The sequence below is a fragment of the Antedon mediterranea genome, chromosome 5 (assembly GCF_964355755.1).
Source record: "Antedon mediterranea chromosome 5, ecAntMedi1.1, whole genome shotgun sequence".
Classification (NCBI taxonomy): domain Eukaryota; kingdom Metazoa; phylum Echinodermata; class Crinoidea; order Comatulida; family Antedonidae; genus Antedon; species Antedon mediterranea.
The window spans coordinates 26,255,657-26,274,043 of NC_092674.1; the positions used below are offsets into that span (position 1 = coordinate 26,255,657).

Genomic DNA, 18,387 nt, shown 5'->3' on the forward strand with positions numbered 1-18,387 from the left:
CTACTAAACACGTGGGTTTGTGCAGACACAAAAAACGGACAATACGGTTGAATAGAAAAGTAAAAATATCTAATCGTTGGAGGCGCTATTAAATTTTATCAGAGAAGAAAAAAATGTTTTTGTTTGTACTCTAAAAACACTGATCTGATGCAAATATGAATGTAATTAAGAAGACAGGTTTGTAAATTCATATATACATATACGTGTATGAGATTTTTTTTCTCTAAGACTTTCTATGACAGAGGAAAATGCCAAACGAAAGAGCTAGGCCTAGCCTAGATTACTCTTCTTCACATAACACACGGAGGTCGAGAACATCACACGTGCTCGAAGAACGCGGAACGCGAGCCTAGCCTAGATAAACATAATGAGGATTTTTACTTTTGCCTACTGTATTTATTTAATCAATATGTAATTTTCTTGCAGCCTTTACCTCCTGGACACAGAGAGCCATAGCCATGATTCAACCAACATCAAAACAAATTCACCAAAACTTGCACAATTATAGGCCTACACAACAAATATGCTGCTTTTGCCACAGGTAGTGGACCTTCAAATTTGTGTTATTTTTTATTTAAAAAATATTTAAATAAAAATGTAATCAAATTAAATATAAACATAGAAATTGCAATTACTATACAAAATTACAGGGATTTATATAATATATACCGTATTAACTATTTATCAACTTGTTATTGTTCATATATTTTGCTTTTTTCAGATATCCCAGTATTGCAAATATATCAAGACAAATTCATACATCGACGACTCAAGCAGCAGGAAATTGGGAAAAGAATAACAATATTAAATATCCACCACAACTTCCAGGAGAGCCTCCTAGGATGGCTGTAAGAAAGTACTGTATTATAAATAATAGGTGGGGTGATTGGTAGAGTGCAGAAAATTAAATATCTGGGTGGTAAAGTTTTGGAAGGGAAACATGGATGGTACCTAGAGTGTGTTAACTATTTGTCTCAAAATAAATGTAATGGTATTTATTTTTACAGGAAGTTTACCATTGTAGAAGACAAATTAAATACAGTAAAGAGAAGCTGTGGTACATAGCAACTTTTGTAAGTATACCAGTGATGTAGTCACAAGAAATAAAATGGTGCGGTTTTCACAAGAAAAGGGAACAATCTCTATTCAAGCCACTGTGTTATCAAAGGCCCCAGTGAAAAATTGGTCATGTTGAAACCTTACCAACCATAACTGGTGGCTATGGCCTAGATTCCTCCTATAAAAATTAATAGTTATTCCTTGTAAATAACTGCCTACTGTAGCATGCAGACCTATTGTACAGTACATAATCATAGAGACAGAGTATTATCTCTCTGACATAAAAGGGAACAATCTCTGATAAAGCCACTGGGTTATGAAAAAGCGGTCTGGTTAAAACCTTACCAACCGTACTGGTGGCTACAGCCCTGTATACAGCATCAATATTTAACAATTTGCTTTCAATTTAGGCCTACAGACAAAACTTCATTTAATACAAAAAGTAAAAGATAATATTAGCTGTGGTGTGATTTTTTTTTTTCAGATCAAAGGAAGGATGATTGATGATGCTTTAACACAGTTGGACCATATAAACATGAAAGGGGCTAAGATTGTAAAAGAAGTAAGTATTTAATTGTTTTAATTTTCTATGGACAACAGACCTATTTACTTTACTCCCTTCAGCATTAACATTTTAATGAACCTAATAATCATTCCCTTCACTGTAACTGGATAGGCCAACCTCATTAAAAATGGTTAAAAAAAATATTTGCTTTTGTAGATTTTATTGGAGGCGCAGGACATGGCAGTGAAAGACCACAATGTTGAGTTCCGATCAAACCTTCACATCTGTAAGTGCACCCATTATTGTACAGGATTTGCCAAAATATGGTAGTGATATGCACAAATATGGTAGTAATATGACATCATCATGTCCATATATGGGCACATCACATTTTTTTAAACATAAAGTTTGATAGTGTAGACAGAGCTTTACACTTATACACATTTTGTATAGGGTAGTATAGTAATATGCACAAATATGGTAGTAATATGACATCACATTTTTTGTCACATCAAGTTTGATAGTGTGGACAGAGCTTTACACTCATACACATTTTGTATAGTACCTCTAATAAGTATATTTTGTTTTGTTTTCAGCAAGGGCTATTTCAAGTAAAGGTGAACATGACAAAGCCATTCGGATACACGCTAAGGGACGCTACGGAATCATGAATATTAATTACAATCACTTCTATGTTTGTCTTAAAGAGGGACCACCCCCCAAGCAGGAAGTGGTCACTGGTTATGACCAAGCCAGGGAATATATTGAAAATCAACGCAAGAGAACAATTATACGAGGATTGTAATCATTGTAGTTAACAGCCAATCATTGTGATTAAACAATCTAAAGCTCTGTCTACACATTCAAATATGGTAGTGGTATACCCAAATATGGTAGTGATATGACATCATGTCTATATATAGGCACATCACATTTTTTTGTCACATAAAGTTTGATAGTGTAGACAAATGTATCGTTTCAAAACTAATCATAGATCATTATGATTATGACTTTTTTCACAGTGCATAAATTAACACAAAAAGGGTATTTAGAGATCAATTCAGGAATTGAAATAAAGTGTTAAGAAACATTCAGTTCGTTCGTTTGTACAATTTTAAGCAACTAGGCCTAGTTAAGATCATAAAAATTACCATTTATTCTACATATGCTTATTCACGTACCATTCTACAAACATTAATAAAGCAAGAATATATACATTTATTAGACACTTGGGTTAACATATCTTTTATCACACTATTTTGTAAATGGTATAAATCAAATATTTGTATTCAGACAATTTATAGGTCTCTGTACTGTGTACATCACTTTGATTTCAAACATGGTATTTATATAAAAATATTACATATTGGCCGAGTGGATGAACTGAGGTTTATAAATTGAATATGTTCAACACGCGTAAGCCGAGATTCGAGAAAGCTGTTTGGTAAACCCAAAATACTCATTGCTGTAATGGCATTCATTGTTGGATTTTTTATGTGCATGATACAAGCAGGTTAAAATTTACAAGATTTAATATATTTCATTGATGCGTGTAGGATGAAATAAAGGTTATCTGTATGTCTGGTGTATAAGATCACTATAGTATTTGTATTAACCCGAAATATTTATCGAAATTCATTTACTATATCAAACCATCACATACATTGGTGCGACATCATTTATTGTTTGATGATGATAACGTTTGTTGTACACAAAATATGCAAGTAACAATTTACAAGTGTACTACACATGAGTTCTTTGTGGATACAGTACTAGGATTGTGTGTGTTAAATTCATCCACATCCTCACCAGTACACTTTTCCTGCAAAGTTTTTATAAAAAATGAAAATATTATAATTATGTTCATGGTTTCCATAATTTCAAAAGACCATCTTCACTGTATGTAGCCAACATGTTCTGATGAGGATGGTGTACGATGCCAATTACATCTTTTTCATGGACCTAGAAAACAAACAAAAAATATTTTTAAATTGATATAAATAGATAAAAGCAATTTTTAGCATTACTGGTGAAGAAAGATGTTAATTTTCCAATAATAAAATCATGGCACAGAAAGGACAATAGCCGGATTAGCTTGAAATTAAGTTCAATGTCCAGGGTGTGAGCAATCATAAATTAACCACCCATTTTTCTGTACTGTATCTACCGGTACATACATTATATAGAAATATATGTAGAGTATCAGGCAAATTCTGTAATACACTGTTACATATGTATCACATGTATTATGTCAGGTTAGACTTATGGCCTATGATACAGGTGTCACATGTGAAAGACAGTTATTCTGTATCATAGAATTTGCCTATGACACTGTACATATTATAGATACAGAATCGGCTAAATTAACTCACTGTAACAGTTCTTTCAAGTTTTCCTGATGATGTTGAGAAACAATAGAGCACCATGTCTTCACCAACACAATAGATCCATTCTCCTCGTGGCGATATGCAGCTACAGACGAAATCACCACCTTCTCTTTTACCGGAGCTGAAACTACGCACAATCTACAGAGACAGGAACATTTTTAAATAGTGTATTCCTTACACAAAAATCAAGTCAAAAAAAGTAAATCAATTTTTGCAATTGTCTAAACCCATGGCATTGTAGAGAAGTTGAGTGGTTATGGCAGGGAAATGGCATAGGCATAACAACAAGGATCTCATCGAACATATATCTGCAGAGAGGCAGCCACCAGTATGGTTGGTACGATTCCAACCTAACCACTTTTTCACAGGGGCTTTGATAACCCTGTGGTTTGAACAGAGATTATTCTGTTTCTTGAGACAACCACCCCACTTTATTTCTTGTGGCTACATCATTGGTCTGGTGTTAGAACAAGTCTTTTCAGATAAGGACATAAAACTGAAGGCCTAGCGTACACATTTTAATTCAATGACAACCTTTCAAACTAACCTGTCCTTGCATGTTCATGATAACTGCAGTGTTACTCCTGTTGCAAACAATAAACTGTTCTGTATTCTTTGGAAAACTATGTACACTGTTAACAGTGATATCAACACTGGAGCTGCCCCCTAGAGACTTGTATGTGCTCACACACTCTGTAGTCTTTACGTTCCAGATCTGTTGAGAAATAAATACAACAAAAGCTTAATTTATTTGTCCTTTAATTGATAATTCAACAAGATGTCCCCATAATAGGTATGGAGGGTTGGCCATAACGTTAAAGCCTATATTATTCCTTGTACATTTAACAGAAAAGTGTCCCTTCCTTACCATGGGTGTTCCTTTCTCAAACGAAGAGGGGCTCTACTGAATTATACAATAAAGATTAATAAACTACAAACATACCTTGATTGTACCATCAGACGATGCACTTATTACAAAATGGCCGTCTTGGGCAAAGATGGCTTCATTTACAAATGATGTATGACCTCTGAACTCTTTCAATGCTTTGCCTGATTTTAATCCATGAATTCTAAAAAAAATCAAAATGTTAGAATTTCTCAAATAACAGTACCACTCTTAAATAGACTTAAGGTCTGTCTACACTATCAAAAGCATGTGATGTGGGCATATATGGACCATATTTGGGTACATCACACTTTCTTTGACAAACAAATTTGTTAGTGTAGACAGAGCTTAATATACATACAATGAATATTACTCAATCATCAATACACTATTACTTTATACTTGAACACAAGCATTTTTAGTTTGTAGTAACTTAAGTTAACCATACCTAAGTGTGTGATCAAACGATGCACTTAGTATCTGACTACCATCTTTGGAAAATTTAGCAGATGTAACACCTTTTGAGTGGGCATTCTCAAATCGCCTCAAACACTGTCCTGATGATGTTTTCCACACCTAAAATGGTACGATAATTAAGCATTATGCATTAATAAATCAAAATAAGGGGCTTTAAGAATTATGTGGTTACAGGGCTTAGAGGGATAATATTAGAAGAGAGTCGTTACCTTGATTTTACCATCCTGACCACCACTTGAAAGCATTTCACTATCTTTACTAAAACATAGACAAAGAACAGCATCCTCCATCATCATAAACACATCCTGAAAAACAAATACATAATGTTTATTGTGTGTTTACAAAAAAGTAACTTATTTATTATTCCTCTACCGTATTTCAGATTTCCTTAAAGCTCTTTCTACACTATCAAACTTTATGTGACAAAATAATGTGACATATATGCACATGATGATGTCATATCTCTACCATATTTGGGTATATCACTACCATATTTGGGCACATCACACCTTTTTGTCAAACTAGTTTAATAGTGTAGACAGAGCTTAAAAGTTTAGCACAAATACAATTACAGTATATCAAAACAGCGATCTACTGCGTTAAACATGTTGAGATCGATTTTGGGGAAAAGCCTATTACTAATGGCACTGTTGGTAATTCATTCTTCCCAACATGCATTGTGCAAGCTTTTCAACGTTTTCTAAAATGAACTTTATTAATATTTATACTGACCTGTGCCTGGTATTTCAAATCCTTACGGATTTTGCCAGTTGTAAAGTTCCACACCTCAATGAACCCATCCACGCTGCCAGTCACAAGGTACTGACCATCTGGTGAGAAAGCTGCACACTCCACGTGAGACTTCTGGCCAAACTAAAAAGGAAAGAAAGGTTACTTTTGGAAAATTTGAAGATTAAAATACAGTAGGAACCCCTATTAAAAAGCTCTTAATCAGAGGTGTTCTGTGATCAGTGGTTGGCCATACTGTTTAGAACATAATATTGCCCTCAGCCCCTCCCTTGCATTCATTTAACAGGAAAGTGTCCCCATAGTGTGACTAAATAAACAATTAAGCACTGTCTACATACACTACCACACAAGTTTGACAAGTATAGACAGATCTTTAGATGTGCAGTGAACATCTGTGAACTTTACGAACACTTTCAAATTTGGCATATACTTGATTATAATGCAGTTTTTGAGCGCTGTGCAGATAAATAAATGTTATTTGATATGGTCTTTGTGACACACTAACCAAAATTTGCCAATACAGCATTCATCATATTTTAAGTTAAGAAAGGTACACCTAATCTATACCTTGATGGTCTTGTTTAACTGTGTTGGATATCTTTCATCTTCCTCATCCCTTACTGCTGCTTTACCTCTGAACAAATCTAGGGATGTACCAGGCGGTAGGAGACCTTGATGCTGCTGCCATTTGAGAGCTTGGCCTAGAAGGGCTAGCAGACGAGATGGTGGTACGACACTCACTTCACCAGCTAATGCAGAAGCTATTGCTGCTCTCCTTTTTTCTTTACTTGCACCCTCTGGGTAGGCCTAAATAATCACAAAACATTATTCGGATGACTAAAAGAAATTTTAATAATTTTATTGTTAACAGTGAAGCTGTAGCTTAGTGGTGAACATGCTTGCCTTTCAATATCCCAAGGTCCAGAGTTTAATTCTGACCTAGTGCCAGGGTTGTAACTCACGAATCTTTAACTCCACTCCCTAAGCCTCAAATGAGAATTAGTTTATAAGCATGATAAATTATAAAATAGTTTATCCACCGTGTAATTGGCGAGTTTGTGCTCGGTGTTGGATTAGTATGAAACAAAAATAACATGCTTGTTTTCTAGAGGGTTCCTGCCTGTAAATTCGAAATTCATCAATAATGAAAATACACTGAATGGTGCATACCTCTCTGGGATCAAAGTATGATCTAGCCAACAGATTCTCCAAGTGAATATATCTATCTGCCTGTTGTGTCTTCAACATCAGCATAGGGTCAGTCTGTCGTAGAAGTGACCTAGCTGCTCCCAATTCACGCAGTTCAATTAACTCTAATACAATCTGAAATCATAGAAAATAAAGTATAATTGTTAATCCTAATAACATATATTGTTATTATTCCAATATTATATTCTGAAGCTTTGTCTACACTGTCAAAGTTGATGTGACAAAAAAATGTGATGTGCCCATAATGGACATGATGATGTCATATCATTACGGTACCATAATTGTGTATATCAGTACCATTTGAGTACATCACACTTTTTTTGTAAAACTAGTTTGATAGTGTAGACAGAGCTTAATACTTAATTATTGTTTTCATATCATCTGCAGCACTCACATAATTTGGGTGCATCAGCTGCGGGGAACATTTAGTCACTTAGGTGTTGCATCGTGAAATCAAAAACTTTAATTATTATATATTTAGGCAAATTGCATGTCAAGGATAACCATAAGCAAACTCATTCTTAAAGGTGGCAATCCTGTTTCATTCACTATCCTTCTTAAAGGTGGAAATCCTGTTCACAAGACAAACAATTACACAAATGCTCTACATAAACGAAGACTTATTACAAGTCTTTGGGAGTGGAGGTGTAATTTGCCAGTATTATGTTCACCTGTTCATAGAGATCAATGAGTGTTTTATCAGGTAACTTGAGAGACTGAATGGCCTGTAATACTGTGTCCCAGTGACCACTGTTTATGTCCGCTACAAAACTGTCAATACTATCAACAGTATTCAATGATATTGTAGATTCTTCTTGAACAACAGCTAAAGAACGTAGAAGGTTGTTTTCCTTTAGGTATTGCTGGATGAGTCGAATAACACTGAAAACAAAATTAATTAATTTTATAATTTATTAAATTTATATTATTTAGATAATTAATAGGCATACATAAAATACTTTCTAGAGGCCTAACCAGGATCATAAATGTTGGACGAATAACTACTTGCCTTTAAAAAAAATGCAATACTGTAAACAACATGCAAATGGATAGCTAGGCTCTGGGATCCCATGCATGATTATTGTACTCTCTCCCCTAGAGAGGGCAGCAGGTGTTGGCTGGGCTTTTCTTTTTGCGAGAGAGATGCTGGGCCTAAACAAATTCCCTTGCACGCACGCTATTTATTTGAATAATATTAGCTATAATAGACATATGTTGATCATATTTTGTTAATAAAATATATTAAACATGTTACTTACTCGGCAGATTCTATTTCGAGTGAAGACATTCTAACTTTTTAATTTCAACCCGGCGAGGGGTTGTTCTGCTGTTTTGACGCTGGATGATAAACTATTATTAACTAGATTTCAGTTTTTTCTTTTATGTTATATTTTTGTTTTAAAATAATAAAGAAGTAAATACTAAATATATTTTAGTAATATTTAAAATTTCATTTTAAAATTAGATTGGAAAATGTATGACTTTTATATGTTGCTAAATATAATATGCTTGTGTACTATAAACGGGTCAACGAACAGTGAGGTTAACAAGTGAGGGACACGTTAAGCCTAACGCTCGAGTTGTCGTAGCAGTAGCAGCAGCAACAACGCAAAAACTAAGAACCTTTTTCTTGGCGGCGAACGAATAGAAGCAGTACAAACCGTTGTCTAGCCTGGGAATTGAAGTTGATCTCCGAATGATGTAAAAGTTTCTCATACATATTTATAGTATATTGATTTAAAATGGTACGTATAAAACTTTAGAATATTAACGAAAATTGATGATTCTCTGCTGTCTGTGTGGACGTGCTTTCTTGCAAAATAACAATTGACATGACATGTTTTTGTTGTTGTGTTGGTGTGTGTGTGTGGATATTTGTTTGGTGTGTTGTCATTCACAACAGTAAATGCTAAGTATATAATAGTTTACATACTGTCTGTTACTGTAGTAAATCTGTAAGTGTTTAGCAATAGTATGCAACAATATTTTATTCAGTGTTTTTGTCTTCAGATTCATATTTTTGTGGTTCTGCTCATTTGCAGTAGGGCTATATATTTATTCCTCCTAAGAATCTTTTCTTTTTTGGGGTGAACTAAATTAATTATAGCCAGGTCACTACTGAATAACATTATCAATATTTATATTTCAATGTTTTTGTATTTTTTTACAGTACAGTGTTTTATTCAAGTGCGAGCAGGCCCATGATGACAGTATCTGGAGTGTTGCATGGATGCGCAGTGAAAAAGACAATGTAGAAAACATAGTGACCGGTTCTGTGGACGATTTGGTCAAGTGCTGGACTTGGTAAGTATAATTGTTTTTGATATTATAAAGTTTTTATGTCAAGAAATATTTATAATTTATTAGAATATTTTTTTTTAATAATATCATTTTATCAATTTTGTGTTTCAGGGAAAATGATGAATTAAAGTTGAAATGGACGTTAGAAGGTCATCAGCTCGGAGTTGTATCTGTAGACATCAATCCAAGTGGAAATAGTATCCTTCCATGCAAATCTTCCCATTCTCGATGAGTAGGGTCTTGAGAGGCAAATGGAGGATTTGTTAAATTCTATTACAACTGGTTTTTAGGAGATATGCTGGAAAAATAATACTTTCTATAAAAAAGACTAAACACTATTATTATATTGTTAGAATGCACATTAGGAATGCATTTTGGGAATGCACTTGAAACATATACTTTGGAAATGCACTTTAGGAATATACTTTGGGAATTCCCCTTTTCATGCACATTGGGAATGTATGTTGGAAATGCACTCTAGAAATATACTTTGGGAATTCCCCTTTTTAGGCACATTGGGAATGTACGTTGGGAATGGGATGTATATTTCCTTACCAAGTATTTTCAGTTGCAGCGTCCTGCTCGCTTGATAGTCATATTCGACTTTGGGATTTAGAAGTTGGTAAACAAATGAGGTCAATAGAAGCTGGACCAGGTCAGATAATAAATTTGTTTTCAAGTCAATTTTTTATTCAACTAATTTTTATAATTTATAACTAGCATTTTATTGATGATTAAAATAAATCCATATTTTTTATAGTGGATGCATGGACATTATCCTTTTCACCTGATGGCCGTTACCTAGCAACGGGAAGTCATACTGGAAAAATTAATTTATTTAATGTTGAAACTGGTAAAAAAGAACCTCCATTAGATACGAGAGGAAAGTTTACACTGAGCGTTGCCTATGTAAGTATTGTACCAAAACAAATAAAAGAAGTGGTCCCAAAAGTGGTCTATAATTGGAGGTACTATTATTTTGTTTTTTAGAGTCCAGATGGGAAATACTTAGCAAGTGGAGCAATTGATGGAATTATAAATGTGTTTGATATTCAAACAGGGAAACTCCTACACACTATTGAAGGTAAGTTTGTGTCCCCACAAATTTTTTATTTCTAATACAATTTATTAAGTTATTTCATAAATCCTGTAATATAAAATGTAATTAATTTTTCACATTTTTCATTTCAGCTCATGCGATGCCAATCAGGTCTCTCTGTTTCTCACCAGACTCTCAACTTCTAGCGACTGCATCGGACGATGGACAAATAAAAATATATGATGTGTATGTTGTGTATTCAAATTATTTACTGAACTATCTTTGTATGGATACAATTTGTAAACTCTCTCTCATTAAAAAGAACTATATTATTTAAGTATATTAAACAAAGCTACAGTATTCTGTAATATGTTACTAATTGTTTTACAGTGAGCATGCCAATCTCACAAGTTCTCTGTCTGGTCATGGCTCATGGGTTCTAAGTGTTCATTTTTGTCCTGACAACACACATCTTGTATCTAGGTAGGTACACAAAAAACTACTACCATTTGACCATGTAAACAGATGTTTAGCAATTAAAAGTATGATGTAAACCGTTCTACATTTTATTATTTGACAAAATACCAACTATTAAGCTCTGTCTACACTATCAAACTTTATGTGACATGATGATGTTATATCACCACCATATTTGGTCATCACACTTATTTGTCATATAAAGTTTGATAGTGTAGAAAAACCTTTACTTTTGTACTTCCTTAATTACTTGTACAATAGTTATAGTAGTACACAATATAGTTTTGAATATTTTGTTCAAAATATCCCAACATATTGATACGTCCCTTTTTGTTGTATTTTTTCAGTTCTTCAGATAAGACAGTTAAAGTTTGGGATTCCACATCAAAACAATGCGTAGCAACATTCCAAGATCATTATGATCAGGTAGGTAACGAATTAAAAAAATAAATTTGAATAATCAAATAAATTTTATCAGAAAACTGTTCTCTTGAATAAGCTTACAAACATAGAAAATGACTTGGTTTGGTTTGTTTTTCGTTTCAGGTGTGGCAAGCCAAGTATAACGGAAATGGATCAAAGATCGTTTCTGTGTCAGACGACAAAGCTGTGCACGTGTACGAGTGTCCGATATAACAACGCATTCTTAGACTTGAGAGCAAAAATTCCATAAACTTGACTATTTAATTTTTGTTAATGATTAGGGATTGGAATTGTATCTACTAGTACATTACAACAATGGAATGATCTGTGTAGATATAGAAGTAAAGACTTTCCGAAAAGTATGATTTTCTTCTACAAAACTGGTATCTACAAAGATATTCACCATTCAAATATGATGTGTAATCAGTCTAAACCAGTTAACAAAACAAGGCTTTAGTTATTTGCCCTGGCTAAAGAGGATTTCATGAGCATATAAAGTTAAATCACTAACTTTTATATTTATTATCTCAATTTATACAGACAAGCTGTAATGGTAATAGAAATATAGAATCTGTTGTCATCATATCATGTTATTATCTGTCATTCTCATGACGATTTACATACAATGCGGACAGGCGGCTGTAAATACAGATTGTACGTGGGACAAAGCTACACAGCTTTCCACTTACAGTTATCACAACCTCTTCAAAAACAAAGTACTGTACAGTGAATGTACTTTTTGTAGCACAAAAAAAATTACAGGATTTCTTTACATAATTGTACTATTCTTCAACTTATTGTAATACAAAAATATACAGTATACATATGGAATATTATGTTCTTTTATTTTGCTGTGTATTGTAAGAAGAAACTAAGAATAAAATTGTCACCATATTTGGTGAAGGACTTTTTCCCAGTTTATTTTTGTGGAATTTAGTACAGTATTATTATCTATAAATATGGTAAAACATGTTCATTATCTTTTATTTTTAACAATAATTTAAAATGCTGGTTATCATCATACATCGCTGTGCAAGTTTTGACCAATCAAATGTCAGAATTAAATTATCTAACGATACGCGATGTCACGTGCTGCGTGCCTGCAGGCTCTCTGTACTGCACGTGACAAAAACACTGATTGGGGGTTTCCCCTAGATATGTGCTGCTAGATATTCGAATAGCTCGCGAAGTTACTTAATTATTTCCTTCTAATAAAATAAGAAACATAGATCATGGTGGATGAACAAGGTAGGCTAAGTCTCGCCTACCAAGGTATCTCGGAAATACCCGCAAATTTACAAAAGAAGAAACAGGCTATCGGAGTACTTCAGTTGGATCTAAGCCACAATAAATTCTCGTATCCTTTGTTGCTCTCCCCCTTGACAATCACATTTTTTACTTCAAAATATCAGGTCAACCGAGGTCATAGGCCTAGGAATAATTACTGTAGATTATTTAAAATCAAATAATTAAGTAACAGTACCGATGTATGTTATTTATGTAAATAAGTTATTGTAGTTGTATTTAACAATTTCTTTGAAGAAACGTACAAAATACAAAAGGTTTCTCCATTCACACAATTTAAATAATTGTTGTCTGTCTCCATCTATATTATTACTGTACTAACCTATTGGTATTGGCACCTTTCAGGTGTATTATAAACGTTTTATGTATTAGTGAGTAGTAGTAGGCCTCAACTAAAATTAGGGAGCTTTGATTTGACTTTATATGGAGGTATCGTTTGGTCTTGCAATTTTTGTCAAGTCATCAGAGAATTTGGTTGCTTCTAGTTGAGTTCAGATAAACTTTGTTTTACAAATTTACAGCCATCATCAATTGTACAAAAACGAAATCAATTGTACAAATCTAGATCATCACTGTACATTAGTACATATTGTAATGTTTTTTTCTATTTTGATTAACTATTTCTAGACTTATTGTTACCACCATCCATATAAATATTTAAAGATAAGATGTATTATTTGTTGAATAATTGTGGATCAAACAAACAAAACCTTACCTTTCTTTTCAACATTTCAAAGTGACAATTTAATAGCTACAGTTGTTTCTTTAACAACATAAAAACAGAGATTTGCGTTCTTTGGAAGAATTTAAAAACTTACACACATTGATCTTGGACAACAATGAGATATCATCGCATGTGGCGTTTCCCGATCTACCAAATATCACCACACTATGGTTAAATCGTAACAAAATTTCAAACTTAAGCGTAATTGTCGATAAACTTCAGATGCGATTTCCAAAATTAGAGTACCTTAGTTTGATGAATAACCCAGCAGCGCCAAGTTATTTTAATGGTGGAACCTATCAACAGTTCCAGGATTACAGGTTTGTTGTACGATACGTACCTGACTGGTCAATTGTATGACTCGCCTTACAACCCTTGGGAGAGGTGTGTCATTTGTCCAATGGCGTCATACCTTATAAATACCATGATGCACCATTTTTGTTCATGATATGGTGGGTGGACATTGACACATTCATTGATGTGACTATTTAGGTTTTTTGATGCACCCTGCATAAAAGACACATCCATGACACACCTCTATCGGGGGTCGTATAGTGGGTCATAAAATTGACAAACTGTGCATAAAGCCTGGTTTCCATATCGGGGATCTAGTACGCGAGCGCTAAATATTCTTTGGTACGCGTATACGATTCATCGCCGGCAAAGTTGAACATGGTTGAACTTTGCCGATTTGACTGCGATGAATCGCGTGTCACGATTTTAATGGAAACGCTGTAGCGATTTTAATGAAAACCAGGCTTAATAGTCTCATATACAAACTTTTTGTTTTTCAAATTTTTAACAAAAGTTAAAAACAGTGCATCCACACATTTGAAGGAAAAATATTTAACAATGAACATTGTTCTGTTATCTACCTTCTCTATGTTATCTATTCATATCAGATGATATAATGGAATGGAATACAACAAAAATATAAAAGGAAAAGGTCATACTATATGTCATCTGTCTACCAAAATAAAGGGAACTATTTCTCCTTTTGAAAGTTTACAATATAAGCTAGACTTGCCCCAAGTCTGTATTTATTGTCTTTTTTTATGTTAGTCCACCAGTCAACCTTTCAATTTTTGTCTGAAAATACAAGCTCATGTATTATATGTGTGAAATGCCGTATAAGCCAAAATATTTATCTTTGTACTATTTTGGTCTAGAACCTACATTAATAAAAGCCTACAATTCTGTTCATTCCAGACAGTACGTGATAAGTCAATTACCCAGCTTACAGACACTGGACGACCAGTTTGTGAACTTAGAAGAACGATTAGAGGCAGTACGAGTTTATAAACAGATGCTATCCAAGAAAAAATCTGTGGTAATCATAAAAGTTTTCCAATAATACAGCTGGAACCCTGGGACTCTCCAATTATTAATGGAGAACCCTGAATTTCCAACAGACCACTGAGTCTCTAAAATTAATGTCAACTTGTCTGCTATGACCTTCATTAACAACAAAGCATCCAAATGTCGAGTGCGTGTGCCCGAGCGGTTAAGATAGTGGAACCGTTATCTATAGCCATGACAAGTCTTCTCGCATAAGGACTATAAACAGTAGGTCCAGTGTACATCTAGCTCATGTGCACTTTAAAGAACCTAGTACATCTTTCGAGACGAGTAGGGGGTTACCCTGGTGTACTAGTTCATACACACACTGTCGTGGACAGACGTAATGGCGCCGTAGTTGCCTGCCGATGACACGATGAGACCCTTAGGGGAGAAGAATGTTGTTGAAAGCGTATAACATCTTAGTCCACAGCGCCTTTGATCACTTGTTGCTCGAATTGCGCTTTACAAATTCGTATTATTATTATATTATTATTAAATATGAAACACAATTGAAATTGGACGCCTCATTTGAATCATGGAACTATAGTTCCATGATTCAAGTTTGTCCCACTATTAAAATTTAATATTCTATTATTATTATTTTAATCTCCTGAATTGTGTTTTTGATTTATAGAAGAAGAAAAGAAAGAAGTCACGGCCAGGGGAACCAGAAGTTCTCAAAGTTGGCGACAGTGTGGATATTAAGTGAATAAATTTCTTTCGCAGCTTCTGTTTGTCTCATTCATATTATTCTGTATATAATATTTTATTTCTGACTCAGTACTATAGAATTTACTTGAAAAAAGGGAAAGAAATTACAGCATTTTATTTGAATTAAAATGCACGAATGAAATTATTTTGAATTTTGAAAAATGATGCAATATTATTTGTTAACTGTATGTAAATTTGTTAAAATAGTAGTTAATAATAAAAAATATGCAATTTCCCATTTAATATATTTGTATATAGATGAAAATAATTTTATAAATGAATGTTATTCTTGTTGGTTTAGGTTCATACCAAGGTCACAAGGTCACAATCATTTTATAGTTACTTTTGTACGGCCACAATAATGAGTAGAAATAAAAAATGGATTAGATATACATAATGAAATAGATTTAAATAATGGAGTAGATATACATAATGGAGTAGATAAACAATGAAATAAATTTAAATAATGGAGTAGATATACATAATGGAGTAGATATAAACAATGAAATAGATATAAATAATTCAGTAGATACATAGATACAGTACTAATGGTGTTCTATTTGATTCAGCAATACTCAATACGTATTGTACTGTATCATTGGTCGTTTCGTATTGGTCAATGTAAAGGTTTTCATTGAGTTAGGGTCACAGCAAGGGTACTAATTATTGTAGTCATACAAAATTGATTACTATGCAATACTCAACAATAGAATTAGATAAAAAATATGTACATTGATATGTAGACATTGCTGTTAAACCAAATGTTAAAATCAAAGCTTTAAAAATTGATTTCTCCAAAGACTTACTTATTTACTTACTACCTTTGTAAGGTTGTATGTGGCGCACGTTGGACTACTGATTGTGGGTTCGAATCGAACGCTCATCCCATTGTTTGTATTCTTAGGCAAGACACTTTACTCCACCCAGGGGTACAAATGTGTACCTGTAAAAGGTCAAGACACAACTTTGCACCGATTTCTAGCTGCATTATGAGAGTATGTTTCAATACGTGTTTGATCTAAAAATGACCTAAATTGTATATACAGCACTTAGAGGTTTCACAACATTAGTCGCTTTATAAATCCAGGATATTATTACCATTACTACTTTTTTTTGTTGCAGTATGCGATAACAAATATATAAAACCAGCGTTGTGATACCTTCCGCGACCATGCCAAAATACGATTTTGATGTTCAGCTGATAATTAAGGCAAATCATGGAGTATATTACTCCATGGTTTTTCAATATTGTACTGTATTTAAAAAACAGTACTAGATTATAAGATAGATTTTTGTATCTTTTTTTTTTGTTCAGCTAAAATTGTTAATGAAGTATTCAGATTTTATGTTCATGGTGCTGCTACAATAATACTATTGGTACTTACAAGATACAATACAGTACCAAATTGGTTACCAATAAGGTTCCTTATTTTAATTGTCTTATTATTTTATTGTGTGTACTACGGTAAACAATAATTAAGCAAAGATTGTTAGAATTGAGTAAAATACACATGACAAGTATTTATTGTAGCATTGTTTTATTCTAAAGAATACCAGTAAGTATGGCCTTTATAAAAACATAAATATTATAAACATATTTACTGTACTACTATGTCAAGTTTAAAGGTCAAAGGTGATCACATCAGCATTTCATGTCAAGTTTGTTCTATTTCAACATATACAATTTAATATAAAATCTATACAGCATAAAATAAACTATAAAGGTGAGAAAATATTGAGAGGATGCCACACCCCAACTGAGACTTGCTTGCAGCTCTCCTGTCTGTCATGTGACCACTACTAGTAGTCTACAAGAATACTGGGACTGGTAGAGTATGTTAAGGTCAGATTGAGGTCAAACTTTCACTCTCAAAAAGGTTTCGATTCATTAGAATAAATTGCCAATGTAATTGTACAAGTAGGCACATTGGAATTGACATTTAAAAAAACTAGTTCTCGTGTAGAGTTCAGAGTGAAAAATTTACGAGACAGACAAGAGAAAATTTATAAAAATATTAGGTTTATTGAGGTCATGATTACTTATAAAAAAAATGTTGTTGTTATATTTTCATTTGTTTGAGAACAACAGCAGAGATTAGTTTTTTTTCTTTAGACAAAAGACTGATCATTCCTAATCACAAGCAGATAACTTGTGATTTACACCGTTCAGTGATTAAGAATAAAATAAATTTCAGCGACAGAAGCAAACCAGGATGTAAAAAAACATGACTCAATTTTATGATGAAATTAAAGCAGTGTTTACATAAAAACAATGAATACCTTGCAAGCTAAAATACTGTAAAATTAAAGAGACATAAAAAATAAACCTATATAAAATATTCAAAAGTTTAAATACAGTTGTATTATAAAATAAATAGCATGGTGACATTTTACCCTATTTTAAGTTTGTACAGATACAGTAGTATAAAATATATATTATATTGAAACTTAAATAATAATAAAAACTAACACATCACACTTTTTAATTAACAGCCTCAACAAAACAAATATAATTGTGAGAGTACACTGGTTTCAGATTATCGTATATTAATTAATAAATATATAAATTTCTTCATTAACCTGCGAATATTTGGAAGAATTTGATATATGTACAGAGGGTTGGGGGAAAATTAGTACAGTATAAAGGTAGGATTATGTACTGCTGGAATTGCGTTAACAATTGGCATTAACAAAGTCGTGTGAATAAATTTAGCTCAGACAGGATTTCGATTAGGGATTTAGCTTTACCATTGAATAGTACAAACAAATATAACAATATAACCTCTTAACTCC

At 33.1% G+C, this 18,387-nt stretch overlaps 4 protein-coding genes across 4 annotated transcripts; 3 read left to right on the top strand and 1 right to left on the bottom strand.

Annotated features, from left to right (window-relative positions):
• The first annotated feature begins 60 nt into the window (after positions 1–60).
• LOC140050122 (large ribosomal subunit protein uL22m-like) lies at positions 61–2,658 on the top strand. The gene is made up of 7 exons (XM_072095164.1): positions 61–177; positions 427–541; positions 722–848; positions 1,008–1,073; positions 1,544–1,621; positions 1,781–1,850; positions 2,161–2,658. The coding sequence occupies exons 1-7, from the start codon at positions 156–158 to the stop codon at positions 2,367–2,369; spliced, it is 687 nt and encodes a 228-aa protein (XP_071951265.1). The 5' UTR covers positions 61–155; the 3' UTR covers positions 2,370–2,658.
• A 31-nt stretch (positions 2,659–2,689) lies between these two features.
• LOC140050120 (WD40 repeat-containing protein SMU1) lies at positions 2,690–8,606 on the bottom strand. Its single transcript, XM_072095161.1, has 11 exons — positions 8,533–8,606; positions 7,945–8,155; positions 7,235–7,387; positions 6,632–6,871; positions 6,047–6,187; positions 5,524–5,619; positions 5,286–5,413; positions 4,895–5,021; positions 4,499–4,666; positions 3,937–4,089; positions 2,690–3,526 (listed from the first exon to the last, which is right to left on the bottom strand). Exons 1-11 carry the CDS (start codon positions 8,559–8,561, stop codon positions 3,428–3,430), a joined length of 1,545 nt encoding a protein of 514 aa, XP_071951262.1. The 5' UTR covers positions 8,562–8,606; the 3' UTR covers positions 2,690–3,427.
• Positions 8,607–8,738: 132 nt separating this feature from the next.
• On the top strand, positions 8,739–12,241 carry LOC140050121 (uncharacterized). Its single transcript, XM_072095163.1, has 10 exons — positions 8,739–9,018; positions 9,444–9,577; positions 9,686–9,771; positions 10,143–10,229; positions 10,335–10,483; positions 10,565–10,658; positions 10,766–10,859; positions 11,004–11,096; positions 11,438–11,516; positions 11,637–12,241. Exons 1-10 carry the CDS (start codon positions 9,016–9,018, stop codon positions 11,724–11,726), a joined length of 909 nt encoding a protein of 302 aa, XP_071951264.1. The 5' UTR covers positions 8,739–9,015; the 3' UTR covers positions 11,727–12,241.
• A 335-nt stretch (positions 12,242–12,576) lies between these two features.
• LOC140050163 (leucine-rich melanocyte differentiation-associated protein-like) lies at positions 12,577–17,226 on the top strand. Its single transcript, XM_072095234.1, has 4 exons — positions 12,577–12,870; positions 13,602–13,862; positions 14,752–14,872; positions 15,518–17,226. The coding sequence occupies exons 1-4, from the start codon at positions 12,746–12,748 to the stop codon at positions 15,590–15,592; spliced, it is 582 nt and encodes a 193-aa protein (XP_071951335.1). The 5' UTR covers positions 12,577–12,745; the 3' UTR covers positions 15,593–17,226.
• The last annotated feature ends 1,161 nt before the right edge of the window (positions 17,227–18,387 follow it).

Coding starts and splice junctions, on each gene's coding strand:
- LOC140050122 (XM_072095164.1), top strand. CDS start 156: ATGAATGTAATTAAGAAGACAG. Junction 1,622..1,780: donor GGGCTAAGATTGTAAAAGAA/GTAAGTATTTAA, acceptor TTGCTTTTGTAG/ATTTTATTGGAGGCGCAGGA. Junction 1,851..2,160: donor CCGATCAAACCTTCACATCT/GTAAGTGCACCC, acceptor TTTTGTTTTCAG/CAAGGGCTATTTCAAGTAAA.
- LOC140050120 (XM_072095161.1), bottom strand. CDS start 8,561: ATGTCTTCACTCGAAATAGAATCTGCCGA. Junction 4,090..4,498: donor TCATGAACATGCAAGGACAG/GTTAGTTTGAAA, acceptor CTGTCTCTGTAG/ATTGTGCGTAGTTTCAGCTC. Junction 3,527..3,936: donor AACTTGAAAGAACTGTTACA/GTGAGTTAATTT, acceptor TTTGTTTTCTAG/GTCCATGAAAAAGATGTAAT.
- LOC140050121 (XM_072095163.1), top strand. Junction 10,659..10,765: donor ACTCCTACACACTATTGAAG/GTAAGTTTGTGT, acceptor TTTTCATTTCAG/CTCATGCGATGCCAATCAGG. Junction 10,860..11,003: donor CAAATAAAAATATATGATGT/GTATGTTGTGTA, acceptor ATTGTTTTACAG/TGAGCATGCCAATCTCACAA.
- LOC140050163 (XM_072095234.1), top strand. CDS start 12,746: ATGGTGGATGAACAAGGTAGGCTAAGTCTCGCCTACCAAGGTATCTCG. Junction 12,871..13,601: donor CTAAGCCACAATAAATTCTC/GTATCCTTTGTT, acceptor ACATAAAAACAG/AGATTTGCGTTCTTTGGAAG. Junction 13,863..14,751: donor CAACAGTTCCAGGATTACAG/GTTTGTTGTACG, acceptor TGTTCATTCCAG/ACAGTACGTGATAAGTCAAT.